This window comes from Rhamphochromis longiceps, linkage group LG9, assembly GCF_057381845.1.
Source record: "Rhamphochromis longiceps isolate RC_006_pf linkage group LG9, R_longiceps_female_GT1.1, whole genome shotgun sequence".
Classification (NCBI taxonomy): Eukaryota; Metazoa; Chordata; class Actinopteri; order Cichliformes; family Cichlidae; genus Rhamphochromis; species Rhamphochromis longiceps.
In genome coordinates, this window is record NC_140565.1 from 11,269,783 (window position 1) to 11,284,767 (window position 14,985).

General features: G+C 40.7%; 3 protein-coding genes and 1 pseudogene across 7 annotated transcripts in view; 2 read left to right on the top strand and 2 right to left on the bottom strand.

The window, feature by feature from the left end:
- On the bottom strand, positions 1 to 1,767 carry LOC146661757 (serine/threonine-protein kinase pim-3-like; annotated as a pseudogene).
- LOC146661737 (uncharacterized) overlaps positions 1 to 14,985 on the bottom strand; it is a 275,594-nt gene that overhangs the window by 178,305 nt on the left and 82,304 nt on the right. The window lies entirely within an intron of this gene.
- LOC146661758 (transcription factor 7-like 1-B) lies at positions 1,615 to 8,519 on the top strand. Of its 3 annotated transcripts, none has more exons than XM_085418300.1 (5): positions 1,615 to 1,754; positions 4,225 to 4,321; positions 4,491 to 4,647; positions 5,041 to 5,091; positions 8,308 to 8,519. In XM_085418300.1, the coding sequence occupies exons 1-5, from the start codon at positions 1,730 to 1,732 to the stop codon at positions 8,389 to 8,391; spliced, it is 414 nt and encodes a 137-aa protein (XP_085274426.1). In that variant the 5' UTR covers positions 1,615 to 1,729; the 3' UTR covers positions 8,392 to 8,519. The 3 variants fall into 3 exon arrangements, with proteins under 3 accessions (XP_085274426.1, XP_085274429.1, XP_085274427.1); XM_085418303.1 differs by lacking the exon at positions 8,308 to 8,519 and adding an exon at positions 6,618 to 8,289; XM_085418301.1 differs by lacking the exon at positions 5,041 to 5,091.
- Positions 8,380 to 14,985, top strand: part of LOC146661759 (DIS3-like exonuclease 1) — a 27,828-nt gene continuing 21,222 nt past the window's right edge. The window contains exons 1-4 of one of the 3 annotated variants that reach the window (XM_085418254.1): positions 8,380 to 8,519; positions 10,290 to 10,418; positions 11,921 to 12,042; positions 13,475 to 13,642. In XM_085418254.1, the coding sequence (XP_085274380.1) occupies positions 8,495 to 8,519; positions 10,290 to 10,418; positions 11,921 to 12,042; positions 13,475 to 13,642 (444 nt within the window). In that variant the 5' untranslated portion in view covers positions 8,380 to 8,494. Of the gene's footprint in view, positions 8,520 to 10,289; positions 10,419 to 11,920; positions 12,043 to 13,474; positions 13,643 to 14,985 lie in introns of those variants that run through there. The other 2 variants (XM_085418255.1, XM_085418256.1) reach the window with 2 other exon arrangements.

Sequence of the window (14,985 nt, forward strand, 5' to 3'; positions counted from 1 at the left end):
CATCAGTCAGTCTTGAAGTGTGACGTTTTCTTACTTTTGGACAGATGTCTTTTGAATTTCAGGCGCTTTTTGAGGAAGCTCGTGGTGTTAAAGTCCCCGGCATGAAGCGCTTCGTACAGAACCACTCCCATTTGCCATACCGTGGTGGGTCCACACCTGTAGCAACTGCGCCCGTACCACTCGGGAGGGGAGTAAATTTCTGTACCTAATAAACAGACACAATTGCAATTTCTTCTAAAACAAAAGGCGAAAATTGTGACATCTGTGAAGAGCAAGAGCAGAATATGTTACCATAGAAGACGCGGTACTGCGACTGCTCCTTAACAAAGCAGCTCAGTCCAAAGTCGATGATACGAACACGCGGTACATCTGAGCCGGTCTCAATTAGAATGTTCTCACTCTTGATGTCCCGGTGAAAGATGTGTTTATCCTCCAGGTGCTTCGCAGCATCAACCAGCTGCTTCAGAATGACCTGGAAATAGAGCAGGGCGATATGACCAAAAATATTTATCACGATATACATTTGAAAAGTTGTGATAACGATATAACTGACGATATAACTGACACTAGACAAAATACTTTACAACGCCACAACTTTATTAGTGCAAAAAACCCCATAAATGTATTTTCACTTAAACAAGCAGCTGTTTTTTTTATGTGCATTAAAGTTATATAAAAATGTAACAGTGCAAATGCAAATTCCTCGCTGACAGTTTAACCAAAAGGCATTTCCAGTGGAAATTGGCCGACATATCCTCAGCATAACCATGTAAAATATCCACAAAGCTTAAAAAGAGGTTATACACACACAATACGGTAATATCACGTTGAGGTGCAGTACGTATCACTCCGCGAGGCGCCTGCCTACGATAGCCGTAATGCTCCGACAATCCATCGAGCGGTGCGGCTTTGTAGCTTAGCAAAGTCGCCGTGTACATAAAATCGTTTTGAGGTCAGTAAACACAACCAGAATTCATACATAAGGCACACGGGATTATAAGGGGCACTGTCGAGTTTCAGAAAAATCAAAGGATTGATTTTAAGTGTGCCGTATTTTCCAAACAACACGGTAATAACGGCGGCCCGCTAGCATGCGCTACCAAAAATCGTGCTTTGTTGTGTATCTGACGGACGAAAGCTAAACCAGTTCCACACCACTAAAGTTGCAGCATTTTTACAAACCAGTTCTGGTTCATCCGTTTCATTCAACGATCCACTTTTGCTCTTCTCTTTCTGCGTCACCGCCAACTGCGTATGTAAACATAGGCACTGCGCATGCGCGTTTTACCTATTCTAGCGCGATATTTCATTTTCCTATCGTTGCCCAAAATTACACCGGTATTACCGTGAATGGTATGATATAGCCCAGCCCTATCTGGAAACGATGAAAAAGACAATAATCAATCAATGGGTTAATGTTTCTCTAATACTCTGTGCTTTGATTGAATGATGTACAGTCTAAGACTCTTCTAAGGCAAGTCAACTTGCCTTGGCCTTGTCCTCTGGCAAAAATCCTCCATTTTCTTCTATGTATTTATCCAGGTCCACAGCGGGGACAGGTCTCTCCATCACCAGGATCAGCTCTCTGCCAAAGTCAAACCACTCCAACAGAGACACTGGGGCTGATGTTTCCACTGATCCATCTGCTTCAGCTGCAAGCTTCAGCATGATGGCAACTTCCACTGACACATTCTTCCCGTTATCATCCTGAAATATTTCAACAAAGTGGATGATGAGGCACAGACGTTCCACAGGTGAACGCTGCATGCAATCCACTAATGTAAAAACAATTCAAGTCTTGCACATTTACCTTCACTTTGCAGTACACTTTCCCCTTTGGGATGTGTTTGATGGCCACCTAAAAGACACAGGGCATTGATGAGCATTTCCTCAGTATGACATCATTAAAGGTGTAAAACAGCATACATCTCAGCTTACGATATTATCCCTTATCTGCATTACTGCCTGTCTTACTACCACCATCTGAACACTTACTGGTAAATGATCCTTTATGCGGTAGCCAGCAAACACTGCTCCACAGCCTCCTTCTCCAAGCCGGTGCTCCTCCACGTATCTTGCTTGGAAGTCACCTAAACAGACAAACACAAATTGGGTTTTACTACAGCTGTCACACAAATTACTCTCTGCTGTACCCTAAATGTTCATTTTGCTCTTCACCTGAATATAAAAGCTAAGCTGCTTGCTACTTACGTTTCTGTTCAGCCACTGACTTTTTGGCAACGGTTTTGGTTTTGTCCTGGTCCACGTTCTTTTTCTTAGGTGGGTCCCTGGTGTCTCCCGCAGCTTTCCTTTTGCCAGCCTTTTTGTTTTTACTGCAGCTCTCTGAAATCTCTATGCTGCAGTCTGCAGATGTGGAAAACACCAAAAGCACATCAGCTTATTAGATAATAGACACAAATATCTCCCAAACACTAATATCTTCAAACTAGCAACCAGATGTACACTTAATCTACCCCTCACTCAACTAATTAGCCTACCTTTACCAGTGTCCAACCAGGAAGATGCCTGCCCCTTGTCACCGCTCACATGCTCAAGAAGTTTACGCTTTTTTGCTGTATTGGTTGTCCCCGCTTCATCTTGTTGGACCTTTCGCTTGACTCCCCCGACCACATGAGCATCTGAGCTGGTGGAAGGACCAGCCTGCTCAGTGACCCTCCTTCTTTTTATGGGGGTCGTTTTTTCAGGACTGGCCTTTCTTTTAGCCATCCTGCTCTTACAATCTATAAACAACAACAACACATTAGTGAAAAAGAGCGCTCGACATCAGGACTAGAAGGATTTTGATGTCATTGAATTTTAAATTAGTATTGCTTACAATATAATAACAAGTTTATCCTTTTGATAAAAAACACACCAACACGAGTGGACCATACTAGGTCTACTAAGTCTAGATACTGATGACACTTGTTGCTCTGTTTTCACTGCTCAGTCCAAGAATAAACTTGTCACATTATTTTACCAAAAGACAAAGTGCCCCAGTAACCTTTCTTTGATTAGACATGTTGCACTCAGGTTAGTTTCAATCAAAACCAGGATTTAAATCCTCTAAAAATGAATCATTTTATACACAGAGCCTCAACATTGTTAGAAATGTACATTCTGTTATTTAGGGGATTTTATTTTTTACTTACTTTGATCTCCTGGATCTTTCTTATCTGCCTCAGTCGTAACTTTTCTTGTTTCCTTTTTCATCTTAATTTTTAAAATAGAAAATGTCACCTTAATGAGTGAATAGTCCTTCAAATGTCTGGATGCTTGACTTTTCTAACTAAGCTGTATAAGTCAGTTCTGTAAGTGAGCTTTAAAAGTAAACTCCGGAGTCTATGGCAACACAACATTAGAACCTTGCCTTTTAGTGACATCACTAAAAGGCAAGTAGTTTAAAGAAAAACACTCTGGCATTTCATATAATTCAGTAATTTCACATTAAACTTTCTTTCATTATCCTTTCATTATTTGTTTAAAGACTTGATGTGTGGATGCTACTATGAAGACTTCTAGTTGAGCAAACACTAATAAACACTGACTAGTTTATCTGAGATAAAATATAACACTTTTTTATTAAGTCAGTGTTAACTCTGTTTTTTTCTGTTAGGATCATTCAATAGTATCAGAAGAGAAAAGAAAAGTATGTTTTGTTTTGTTTTTTTTCTTCAAGATCTGTTCACATGTACTTAGCAAGAGTGAGTACACAGCGTTAAAAAATGGTACTTAGTGTAGTGAGGAAGGCGAAAAGCAAAGCGAGCATATGAAGGTAATATTGAAGAAGGCGCAGTTTTGAAGTGGTGAAAGGCAAAGGCATGAGTGCAAGCGTAATAAAAGGTAATAGGAGAGATGTCGAGCAGGCGGAGGACTTGGCTGGAGCAGGAAAAGGCAAAAGGGGAAACGCGAGTGCACGTCTGAAACTTCTTCACTGTCAGTGAATCCTAATTCTTAAGACTAACTAAGAAGAATAAATCTATGTATGAATGTCGTTTTGAGCACATCTCCTCTTTCTACTGATCAATTCTTCCACCTAGTGGATAGATGATAGTATTGCAGCTTGTCTCGTCACCTGTTGTGTGTTTTGTGTGCTCCAGAACCTGCGTCCTGTTGGAGTACTGTACGTAAAACACACAAACACTGGAGTGAACACAGCTGCTGAACATCTCTATATTCATAACTTCTTCCTGTTATCTCATATGTCTCCCTTCATCTGTGTAGGAACGGTGTACAGATGTATGAGTATGTCACTCCTGCTCCTCCACCTAACACCTCCACTCCAAACTAAGTTTGCTCGGCTGCTTTGGTTCACTGATCTGCAAGTATCTGTCATTTGTTTGCAGATGTCTGCAGGAATTATTGTAATGATCCATTAATGGTGCCTGATTTCATTCAGTTTTACAGCTTGTCTCGTGTTTTTGAACTGCTTCCCTCACAGTTGTACACAGTGCTAACATGTGCTCTTACTCTGTGTTTTATTCCTGAAGAAAAAGAAAGTGCCCAGCCCAGCAGGATGAAGATGGGCCATACGTCAAGAAGCCGCCAAATGCCTTCATGCTCTATCTCAAAGAGCAGAGGCCAAAGGTCATTGCTGAACTCAACATCCCTGGAAATGCAGCCGTAAATGCAGTGGTGGGACAGAGAGTAAGTGTGTAACTCTACGTCTATTGCAGCATAACTAAGGGAGGATTCAGGGTCACCTGGTCCAGCCCTAACTATATGCTTTAGCAAAAAGGAAAGTTTTAAGCCTAATCTTAAAAGTAGAGATAGTGTCTGTCTCCTGAATCCAAACTGGAAGCTGGTTCCACAGAAGAGGGGCCTGAAAACTGAAGGCTCTCCCTCCCATTCTACTTTTAAATACTCTAGGAACAACAAGTAGGCCTGCAGAGCGAGAGCGAAGTGCTCTAATAGGGTGATATGGTACTACAAGGTCATTAAGATAAGATGGGGCCTGATTATTTAAGACCTTGTATGTGAGGAGCAGGATTTTGAATTCAATTCTGGATTTAACAGGAGAAATCTGCTCTCTCTTTCTAGTCCCTGTCAGGACTCTTGCTGCAGCATTTTGGATTAGCTGAAGGCTTTTCAGTGAGTTTTTTGGACATCCTGATAATAATGAATTACAGTCGTCCAGCCTGGAAGTAATAAATGGTAAATGCCCTGTATTTATATAGCGCTTTACTAGTCCCTAAGGACCCCAAAGCGCTTTACATATCCAGTCATCCACCCATTCACACACACATTCACACAATAAATGCATGAACTAGTTTTTCAGCGTCACTCTGAGACAGGATATTTCTAATTTTAGAGATGTTGCGCAAATGGAAGAACGCAGTCTTACATATTTGTTTAATATGTGCGTTGAAGGACATGTCCTGGTCAAAAATGACTCCAAGGTTCCTCACAGCGTTACTGGAGGCCAAGGTAATGCCATCCAGAGTAAGAATCTGGTTAGATACCATATTTCTAAACTTTTCAGGGACGAGTACAATATCCTCAGTTTGATCTGAATTAAGAAGCAGAAAGTTAGCGGCCATCCAGGTCTTTAAGTCTTTAAGACATTCCTGCAGTGTAACTCATTGGTGTGTGTTATCTGGCTTCATGGACAGATAGAGCTGGGTGTCATCTGCATAGCAGTGAAAATTTATGCTATGTCTTCTAATGATGCTGCCTAGGGGAAACATGTATAATGTAAACAGAATTGGTCCTAGCACTGAACCCTGTGGAACTCCATAATTAACCTCAGTGTGTGAAGAGGACTCTCCATTTACATGCACAAATTGGAGTCTATTAGATAGATATGTCACAAACCAAACTGTACACTGGTAAACTGTTACAATAAAAAAAGACCGTAATTTTCTTTACTCTTCTTTATTTATGTAACTTTTGTTTTCACTGGCAATTTAGTATTAGGTTAGGACAAAAAACAAATTAGGAAGGTTAAAGACAGAACATTACTAGATTGTGGTTTTAATTAAAATGTAGCCTTTGACAATGCTGAACACATGAGAAGCTACTTTAAGGCATATCACCCAATTTGTAATATTGCTAAACATTTCTTAAGGCAGACGAGTCATGCTGGCTGGGTCAGTGTCATTTTTGTTGTAATTGATGTCTGGTTTGTTCTGTTCCCTAGTGATGGGTAGGGATGGGTACCAGTATCCGGTGTTCTGACATAATCCTTGAAATAGTAATAACACAGTATCCTCAGCAAAGATGAATTAAACAAGTTTTATTTTAATGGAAGTTTACTTCAAGTCTTCAGATTTTTACTGTCTTTTATTTGATTACTTTAAAGTATATGATTACATTAGAGTAATTAAATAAAGACAGTTTTGATGGAGCTCCTGAGCCAGCCCAAGCTCTCTATGAAGACGAGGAAAAACTCCCCTGGGGGGGCCAGACTGACGGGAAGAAACCTCGGGAAAGCCCATTCAAAGAGAGATCCCCTTTCCTGGGATGGCTGGGGGGGGGTTACAGGAATTCCAAAACACTGAAATTTAAAGTGGGCCAATTAAAAAAAATTATTTCCTGAAAAAAAGAAAGGTAATTCATACATCACACATAAATGATAACGTCTGAATTGTGTGTGTTTGTGTGTGTGTGTGTGATAGGCTTATCTCAGCCAAGTGTGATGCTGTAGCTCCTCCAGCGTCGGCCGCGTCTCCGGGACTTTGGTTAAACACGCGTCCAAGAAATCCCGGCAGTCTGGAAAGAAAGGAAAGAGAAAAAACATGAAGATGATAGTTCCAGTGGTCCAAGCCATCAGTCAGTCTTGAAGTGTGACGTTTTCTTACTTTTGGACAGATGTCTTTTGAATTTCAGGCGCTTTTTGAGGAAGCTCGTGGTGTTAAAGTCCCCGGCATGAAGCGCTTCGTACAGAACCACTCCCATTTGCCATACCGTGGTGGGTCCACACCTGTAGCAACTGCGCCCGTACCACTCGGGAGGGGAGTAAATTTCTGTACCTAATAAACAGACACAATTGCAATTTCTTCTAAAACAAAAGGCGAAAATTGTGACATCTGTGAAGAGCAAGAGCAGAATATGTTACCATAGAAGACGCGGTACTGCGACTGCTCCTTAACAAAGCAGCTCAGTCCAAAGTCGATGATACGAACACGCGGTACATCTGAGCCGGTCTCAATTAGAATGTTCTCACTCTTGATGTCCCGGTGAAAGATGTGTTTATCCTCCAGGTGCTTCGCAGCATCAACCAGCTGCTTCAGAATGACCTGGAAATAGAGCAGGGCGATATGACCAAAAATATTTATCACGATATACATTTGAAAAGTTGTGATAACGATATAACTGACGATATAACTGACACTAGACAAAATACTTTACAACGCCACAACTTTATTAGTGCAAAAAACCCCATAAATGTATTTTCACTTAAACAAGCAGCTGTTTTTTTATGTGCATTAAAGTTATATAAAAATGTAACAGTGCAAATGCAAATTCCTCGCTGACAGTTTAACCAAAAGGCATTTCCAGTGGAAATTGGCCGACATATCCTCAGCATAACCATGTAAAATATCCACAAAGCTTAAAAAGAGGTTATACACACACAATACGGTAATATCACGTTGAGGTGCAGTACGTATCACTCCGCGAGGCGCCTGCCTACGATAGCCGTAATGCTCCGACAATCCATCGAGCGGTGCGGCTTTGTAGCTTAGCAAAGTCGCCGTGTACATAAAATCGTTTTGAGGTCAGTAAACACAACCAGAATTCATACATAAGGCACACGGGATTATAAGGGGCACTGTCGAGTTTCAGAAAAATCAAAGGATTGATTTTAAGTGTGCCGTATTTTCCAAACAACACGGTAATAACGGCGGCCCGCTAGCATGCGCTACCAAAAATCGTGCTTTGTTGTGTATCTGACGGACGAAAGCTAAACCAGTTCCACACCACTAAAGTTGCAGCATTTTTACAAACCAGTTCTGGTTCATCCGTTTCATTCAACGATCCACTTTTGCTCTTCTCTTTCTGCGTCACCGCCATCTGCGTATGTAAACATAGGCACTGCGCATGCGCGTTTTACCTATTCTAGCGCGATATCTCATTTTCCTATCGTTGCCCAAAATTACACCGGTATTACCGTGAATGGTATGATATAGCCCAGCCCTACCTGGAAACGATGAAAAAGACAATAATCAATCAATGGGTTAATGTTTCTCTAATACTCTGTGCTTTGATTGAATGATGTACAGTCTAAGACTCTTCTAAGGCAAGTCAACTTGCCTTGGCCTTGTCCTCTGGCAAAAATCCTCCATTTTCTTCTATGTATTTATCCAGGTCCACAGCGGGGACAGGTCTCTCCATCACCAGGATCAGCTCTCTGCCAAAGTCAAACCACTCCAACAGAGACACTGGGGCTGATGTTTCCACTGATCCATCTGCTTCAGCTGCAAGCTTCAGCATGATGGCAACTTCCACTGACACATTCTTCCCGTTATCATCCTGAAATATTTCAACAAAGTGGATGATGAGGCACAGACGTTCCACAGGTGAACGCTGCATGCAATCCACTAATGTAAAAACAATTCAAGTCTTGCACATTTACCTTCACTTTGCAGTACACTTTCCCCTTTGGGATGTGTTTGATGGCCACCTAAAAGACACAGGGCATTGATGAGCATTTCCTCAGTATGACATCATTAAAGGTGTAAAACAGCATACATCTCAGCTTACGATATTATCCCTTATCTGCATTACTGCCTGTCTTACTACCACCATCTGAACACTTACTGGTAAATGATCCTTTATGCGGTAGCCAGCAAACACTGCTCCACAGCCTCCTTCTCCAAGCCGGTGCTCCTCCACGTATCTTGCTTGGAAGTCACCTAAACAGACAAACACAAATTGGGTTTTACTACAGCTGTCACACAAATTACTCTCTGCTGTACCCTAAATGTTCATTTTGCTCTTCACCTGAATATAAGTACCTGGGTATGTGTCAGCCAGTCTTACAGGACTAACACAACCATTCACACTCGCATTTCTGCATTCACACCTATGGGCAATTTAGTGTTTCCAATTAACCTGTCACCACTAACTGCATGTCTTAAAATGCAGTTAGTGGTGATGTCATTAAAATGAATGCAACTTGTCTGCGTTGTTAACTATCCCCAAACACGGCACCTGCTTCCTGAAATGCTCAGAGTAGCTCATCTGCAACCAGTAACCAGCCGTGCTCAAAGTCTTTTAAACGACTTTCCTCCCCATTCTGATGCTCTGTTTGAAATGTTGAGTTGCATTCATAATCAAGCTGTTAGCTGTGTGCCCAGCTTAACCTAGCTACACATGTCTGTAGACATTGACCAGGGGTCAGCCTCATTATATCAGAGCTCTGCTGACAAAGCTGAAAGAGACGCAGCCTGTGACTTGAAATATGTGTCCAGCATAAACATGCAGGAGCGCTTTGGACAAACTTGATGAGCACTGTAAATAAGAAGTCCCACGTGAACTCGGGTTTCAGTCCAGTTTATTCCTGATTTGTGCTCACACAGCCATTTTAGAGTGTTGCATCATTAATGTGATGAGGCTTCACTTTGATAGCGTTAGGTGGACATCTGGTGAAACATACAGAGTTGTCATACTGAATCACTACTTACTGTTTTCCATTGAATTTAACGTACACAGCAAAGAGAAAAAAGCTTCATCGTGGACTCTCTTTGCAGTTTCACTTTGCAGAATCGCTGAATTTTCTATACATCATCTATATTAACTCAACTAGTGATCGGGGCATTTGTAGGCCTTTATTTCTTATTTCATCTGTTTGATCAGTACAAGTGTTCATTTTTAGTGTGAAACAGCTACTACATGTACTCTGAAATGTGCCACGTTAAAGTTAGTGCAGTATAGTGTTCACACATAGTCAACATGTTTCAGAAAAAAGCAATCTGCTGCTTTAGTTCACCAACTGGGCTTTTATTGTGAAACTCAAAGGATAACAAAGCCAGGTGTCATCCTCTTTCAATAATTTCAGATCAGGATCTTATGTTTAGGTCTAATGCATATTATCTGACAGACAAGTCTTTGTTTTATTTTGATTTTTACAAACAAGAGTGAATTTAAAAAATGAGCCAAAATGAACAAAGGAACATAAATTATGTTAGGAAAAGTCAACATACGTTGGTCTATTTTTTCTCCCTCGTGCTTCAGGGTTAACGTTCTCCTAACATCCCCACCATTCTCCCAAACTAATGAGAGGCTTTCTTGAGTGTAATTTATGATTTTATTGAATGTACTTGTTTTTGTAATGTGCGTTTGTGCAGATATTACAAGCGGCTGCAAACCCTTGTCAAAGACCCTCGACACGACTGCGTGCTGTTTGCCAATGAATTTCAGAAGTACTCTTACTGTCCACGAGAGAAGGGCGAGAGCCAGGAAAAATGGCAGACCAGGTCAGTGCTCATTATTTACCACACTCACTGAAGTGTACAGTCAAGTTGCTGCAGCACATGTAGCATAGAAATAGAGTCTATAGAGTCTTTTCCTTTCTCATTTTTTCCTCTTTGTCATGTTTTTTCTTCTACTTATACTTCTTTGACTTCATTTTGTTTTTCTGGGTCAAAGTGTGACGTTACATGTTTCACTAGGTGAAATTTGTAAATCTCATTAATTATAATGGAGATTATGCTAATAAAACATATTCAGTTCTTCAGTAAAGATGAAATACTTGCACCATGGGAAGTCCCCAATCTTGCCTATTGCAGCGTAACTAAGGGAGGATTCAGGGTCACTCAATCCAGCCCTAACTATAAATCAAAAAGGAAAGTTTTAATCCTAATCTTAATAGTGAGAGGGCGTCAGTCTCCCGTGTGCAAATAGGAAGCTGGTTCTACAAAAAAGGGCATGAAGGCTGATGCTCTGCCTCCCATTCTACTTTTGTAAACCCCACAAATAAGCCCGCAGCCTGAGAGTAAAGTGGGTGTGTAAAAGGGGTTTGATTATTCAAGACTTTTCTGTGTAAGAAGATTTTAAATTAAATTCTGGATTTAACAGGGAAGCCAGTATGGGAGAAATATGTTCTTTTGTTCTTGGACTGGATTAACTGAAGGTTTTTCAAATGATGCTTTTAGGACATCCTGATAATCATCCAATCACACAAAATGTCTTTGACTGCACCTGCTGACTACTTCTGCTCAGCAACTCTTGAAAGGAAATTGTGTTTCTAAAAATGTTAAGTCTCTGGGTTTAAAAAATATTTTGTGAAAGTGACATAAATGTATAGTTCACACGTGTGCAAAATTCATCTGGGAGATTTAAAAATGTAAACATTACATTTGAACTTTCTTTCAAATTGTGCAACAGGCCAGCGGTGCAGATGCATATGGCACTTAGAGCACACGTACTGGCTAAGATGTCAATCGAGCATTCATAGTGTTTTGTCCCAATAGGGGTTCAATGGGTAAAGGGGTCATTTTAACATTTTCAAAAATGTTTTTCCTCCACTTCAGGTAGAAAACAAGTGCAGGAACAAAGAAGTCAGGAGGACTTGTGAATGGCAGCTTAAAAGTGATTAATATTTATACCAGTTTAATAGAGAAAAGCACCAAAAGGATTTAATGAGTGTTTTTAATAATAGAGACTTGGTTGTAATGTTAATCACGATCTGACAAACTTTTATGTTGTGCCAACAAATGAAGCTAGAAGTGCAGTGTGTTCTCATGAAATGTGTTTATTATATAGATAAGGCACTCAATTATTTATTTTTTATATTCTTTCTGTGGAAGCACCATTTGAATTACAAGTAGTGTGAAATCATAACTTCCACCTACAAAACAGCAAAAACTTAGTGGGATATGTTAAAGATTATTGCTTTAGCGGGCAATTTGCTTTCATGCATCTTATGCTAAACTTGTGAGTTCATTTAATGTGTGTGTGTGTGTGTGTGTGTACTCAGCTGCAGTGTGGTACTACAACCACCTGGCAGGAATGATGAATATAGTGATGATCACTGAGGATCCTGAGGCCGTAGCTCAGTTCAGCAGCCTGACGTCTGGAGTGTACGTCATCTCCGTCCAGGTATATGAAATACCTTTATAATACCATCTACTCTATATCGGCTTCTTATATGTAGCCACCTTACAGGGATTTATCATCATGCATTTAGAGAAACACGTGGTTTGAACACCTAAAACTGAAAGTCAGCTCTTTGTGTTAAAGTCGTTGTGTTGGAGCCTATATGATGGAACAGTTGGTTGGTCTGTATTATTTCACTAATCTTCAGTGGGACTATTGTAGCATGTAGCAGGCATGGGTTTTTGAAACACTTACATTTTTGGCAGCAGTATTAGAACAGTCTCACTTAGAAGTGAAATTGGTGGTTGTTGTCAAACTTTCGGTCATTACACATGATTTCTTGGTTAAGTGACAAAATGTAAATATATGTGGCATTTAGTCTGTTTACATACGGAGAGCTGCACTTTGTTTTTCAATTCATGTCAGCCTAGCAAGCATGCTGTGGTTGTATAAAACACAGTGACAATGAGTCAGAAAACTATTAAACTAGTATGTAAATGAGAATTTCGCTAAAGGTGAAGGTCACAGCCTTGTTTGTAATTGCACTGATTGATCCGAGCTCTGTCAGAAAAAAACAGTTACACTTTTTACCTATTTGTCGATACACTGGTATCGCCATTTAAAATGGTCAATAAATGACAGTTAAAGTAAAGAAGAGAGGTTAGAAACAGCCTTTAGCCATGTTATGGGTATTGATATTATATGTTTGGCTTCACAGGTACTCTGCATCTTCCCTCTTGGCAACGTGTTTGGAACGCCGCAAACACGAGTCGGTCAGAGAGTAAACTCATTGCTCAATAAGGACTGATATCAAGTCTGATGTTTATTTAAAGGAAAAAGAGCAGTACATGCTAGTAGCCGTGAAATTAATATTACATCGCTTTCTATTGTGATACATTTTTGATACATTGCTGCCAGATTTGTATATTTTTATCCAAACATACGTACCCGGGTATTTTTGAAAACGCAGATTTTTCTATGTGTTTGCGCCTTTCGTCCACACGTAAACGGCGTTTTCGGTCACTGAAAACAGAGATTTTCAACCAGAATTGGTAGAATTCATTTAAATTGGTTGGTTTCCTAAAACGGTCGTGGCGTTTAAGCACGGTCCAACAATTAACAACAGGGTTGAGGTTGTTGCTTTGGGAAGCCCATTCCAAAAACTCGCTTTATTTATTCTGAAACCAGTTCTTATATCTATTTAACTATTATTGTAATACTAATACTGAGGACGTCTAACTGTATCAAAAGGTTTAAGCATCTGGCTGTTGATTTGAGGTGAATTTGAAAGATTTTACTCTATTTCTCTTTCTCGAACCTGATAAGGTTAAGTGGAAGAGGATCCAAAACTTAGGCCCTTGAAGGGATGTTACTGGAGCTAAGAAGGCCAACTGAAGTAATTTATTTCTTGACCTGTGTGTTTTTCCTTTGCCAGGATTATTTGCAAAGCTTCTGGTCAGATCTGCAGGCAGCCCATGAACTGTTTAGCTCCATTTCTCAGGCACAACAAGAGACAGAGGGCGACGATGGGGAGAAAGAGTTTCCCGAACATCTTCCCGCTGAAGTCCTGGAGGCTGGTATAAAGTCTGAACGTTACATTCAGGTAAAAATGTACCAACCTGTTGTTGGGTCTAACGCTCAAACCCCGCTGACTCAGCGCTTTCTTTTACTTGCTGCAAGGGGAGAAGGTCTTCATCTGATCTTAGCCCAACTCCAGCCTTCCCTCAAAGCCCTTTTATTAACTTCAGTGGTCACACAAACATCAACATTAATGATGCGACAGATAAGACACGCACATGTGAACGTGTGTCTCTGCAAGAGTGAACATGTGATGTGTGTGTATGTGAATGTGTCTCTGTGAGCATGTGATGTGATCAGTGATGTGTGTGTGTAGAAAACAGAGGTGAGCATTCATGCTAAAGATCTGATCATCTTGTGCAATGACAAACATATTGATCCACAATTCTCTAACTCCTGTTTTAAGTATACCGGATCTCTCTTTAAAACACGAGTTTAAAACAACTGCAGGAACAACGTTTAAATATTTTAGTAGCTTTAAGCCTGTTCATTTTTCAGAGAAACTGCAGGTACCTTTAATACATATACTAATCTATACTAACGAAATACACTGATGAGTGTAGGGAGTGTGCTGAGGAGGTAGGAGTATTTGAGGGGCTGACGAATAAAGAAAATGAGATGAAGAGCAGGACTGTTATTGAATGAAGAAGATATGAACTGTCTCTAAGTTTTCTTGCAGTTTAATTTTAAAGGAGAGAGACAGAAAAAACACATCATTATTATTATTATTATTATTATTTTAAAAAGTCATAAAGGGATTGGCAAGTTACTTTCAGTGAGTCCCCAAGCAAAACATGGCTTAGTATTTGGGGTAGAGACCTTTGTTGCCAGTGGTAAGACTTTTCTTGGTATCAAGTGGAGTAGTCAGAGGGTGACGATGGGGAGAAAGAGTTTCCTGAGGCAGATGGACATCTGCGTCTAAAGGTCAAAGGTCACTCTTTCGAGGATGCCAATGTTCACATTTTGGACAGAGAGGACAGATGGTTTGAAAGAGGAGTGAAAGAAGCCATCTATGTCCACTGTGAGCGACCATCTTTGAACAGAGGCGGGGCTTACGACACCAACTCTCTGCCATCTATAATCCAGTTTTGAGATCCTTCCCAGACGCCTTAACGCCCACTCACATCCTGGGCCATCTGACCTCAGGAATTCGCATGATAAGGTGGGGCCAGGTTTCACAATGAACACACCCGAAACTCTGGCTGATTGGGACCCACACCCAGTTTCACACCTTGGCTCAGGCGATTAGAGGATCATCAGGGGGTCCTTTTGTCCCTCTGTGGGGGGATACTCCCTCTAGGTTTATATCTGGGACTCTCCACCATTTGACCTTAGAACTGAAGAAGCTTCTCGGATGAGAGGTGAAAC

Bases quoted from the DNA above. Each gene is read 5' to 3' on its own strand.
- LOC146661758 (XM_085418300.1), top strand. From the start codon at position 1,730: ATGATGAGGCACAGACGTTCCACAG. The intron at 4,322-4,490 runs GCAAGTATCTGT...TTATTCCTGAAG, and splicing joins CTGCTTTGGTTCACTGATCT to AAAAAGAAAGTGCCCAGCCC. The intron at 4,648-5,040 runs GTAAGTGTGTAA...CTCTCTTTCTAG, and splicing joins ATGCAGTGGTGGGACAGAGA to TCCCTGTCAGGACTCTTGCT.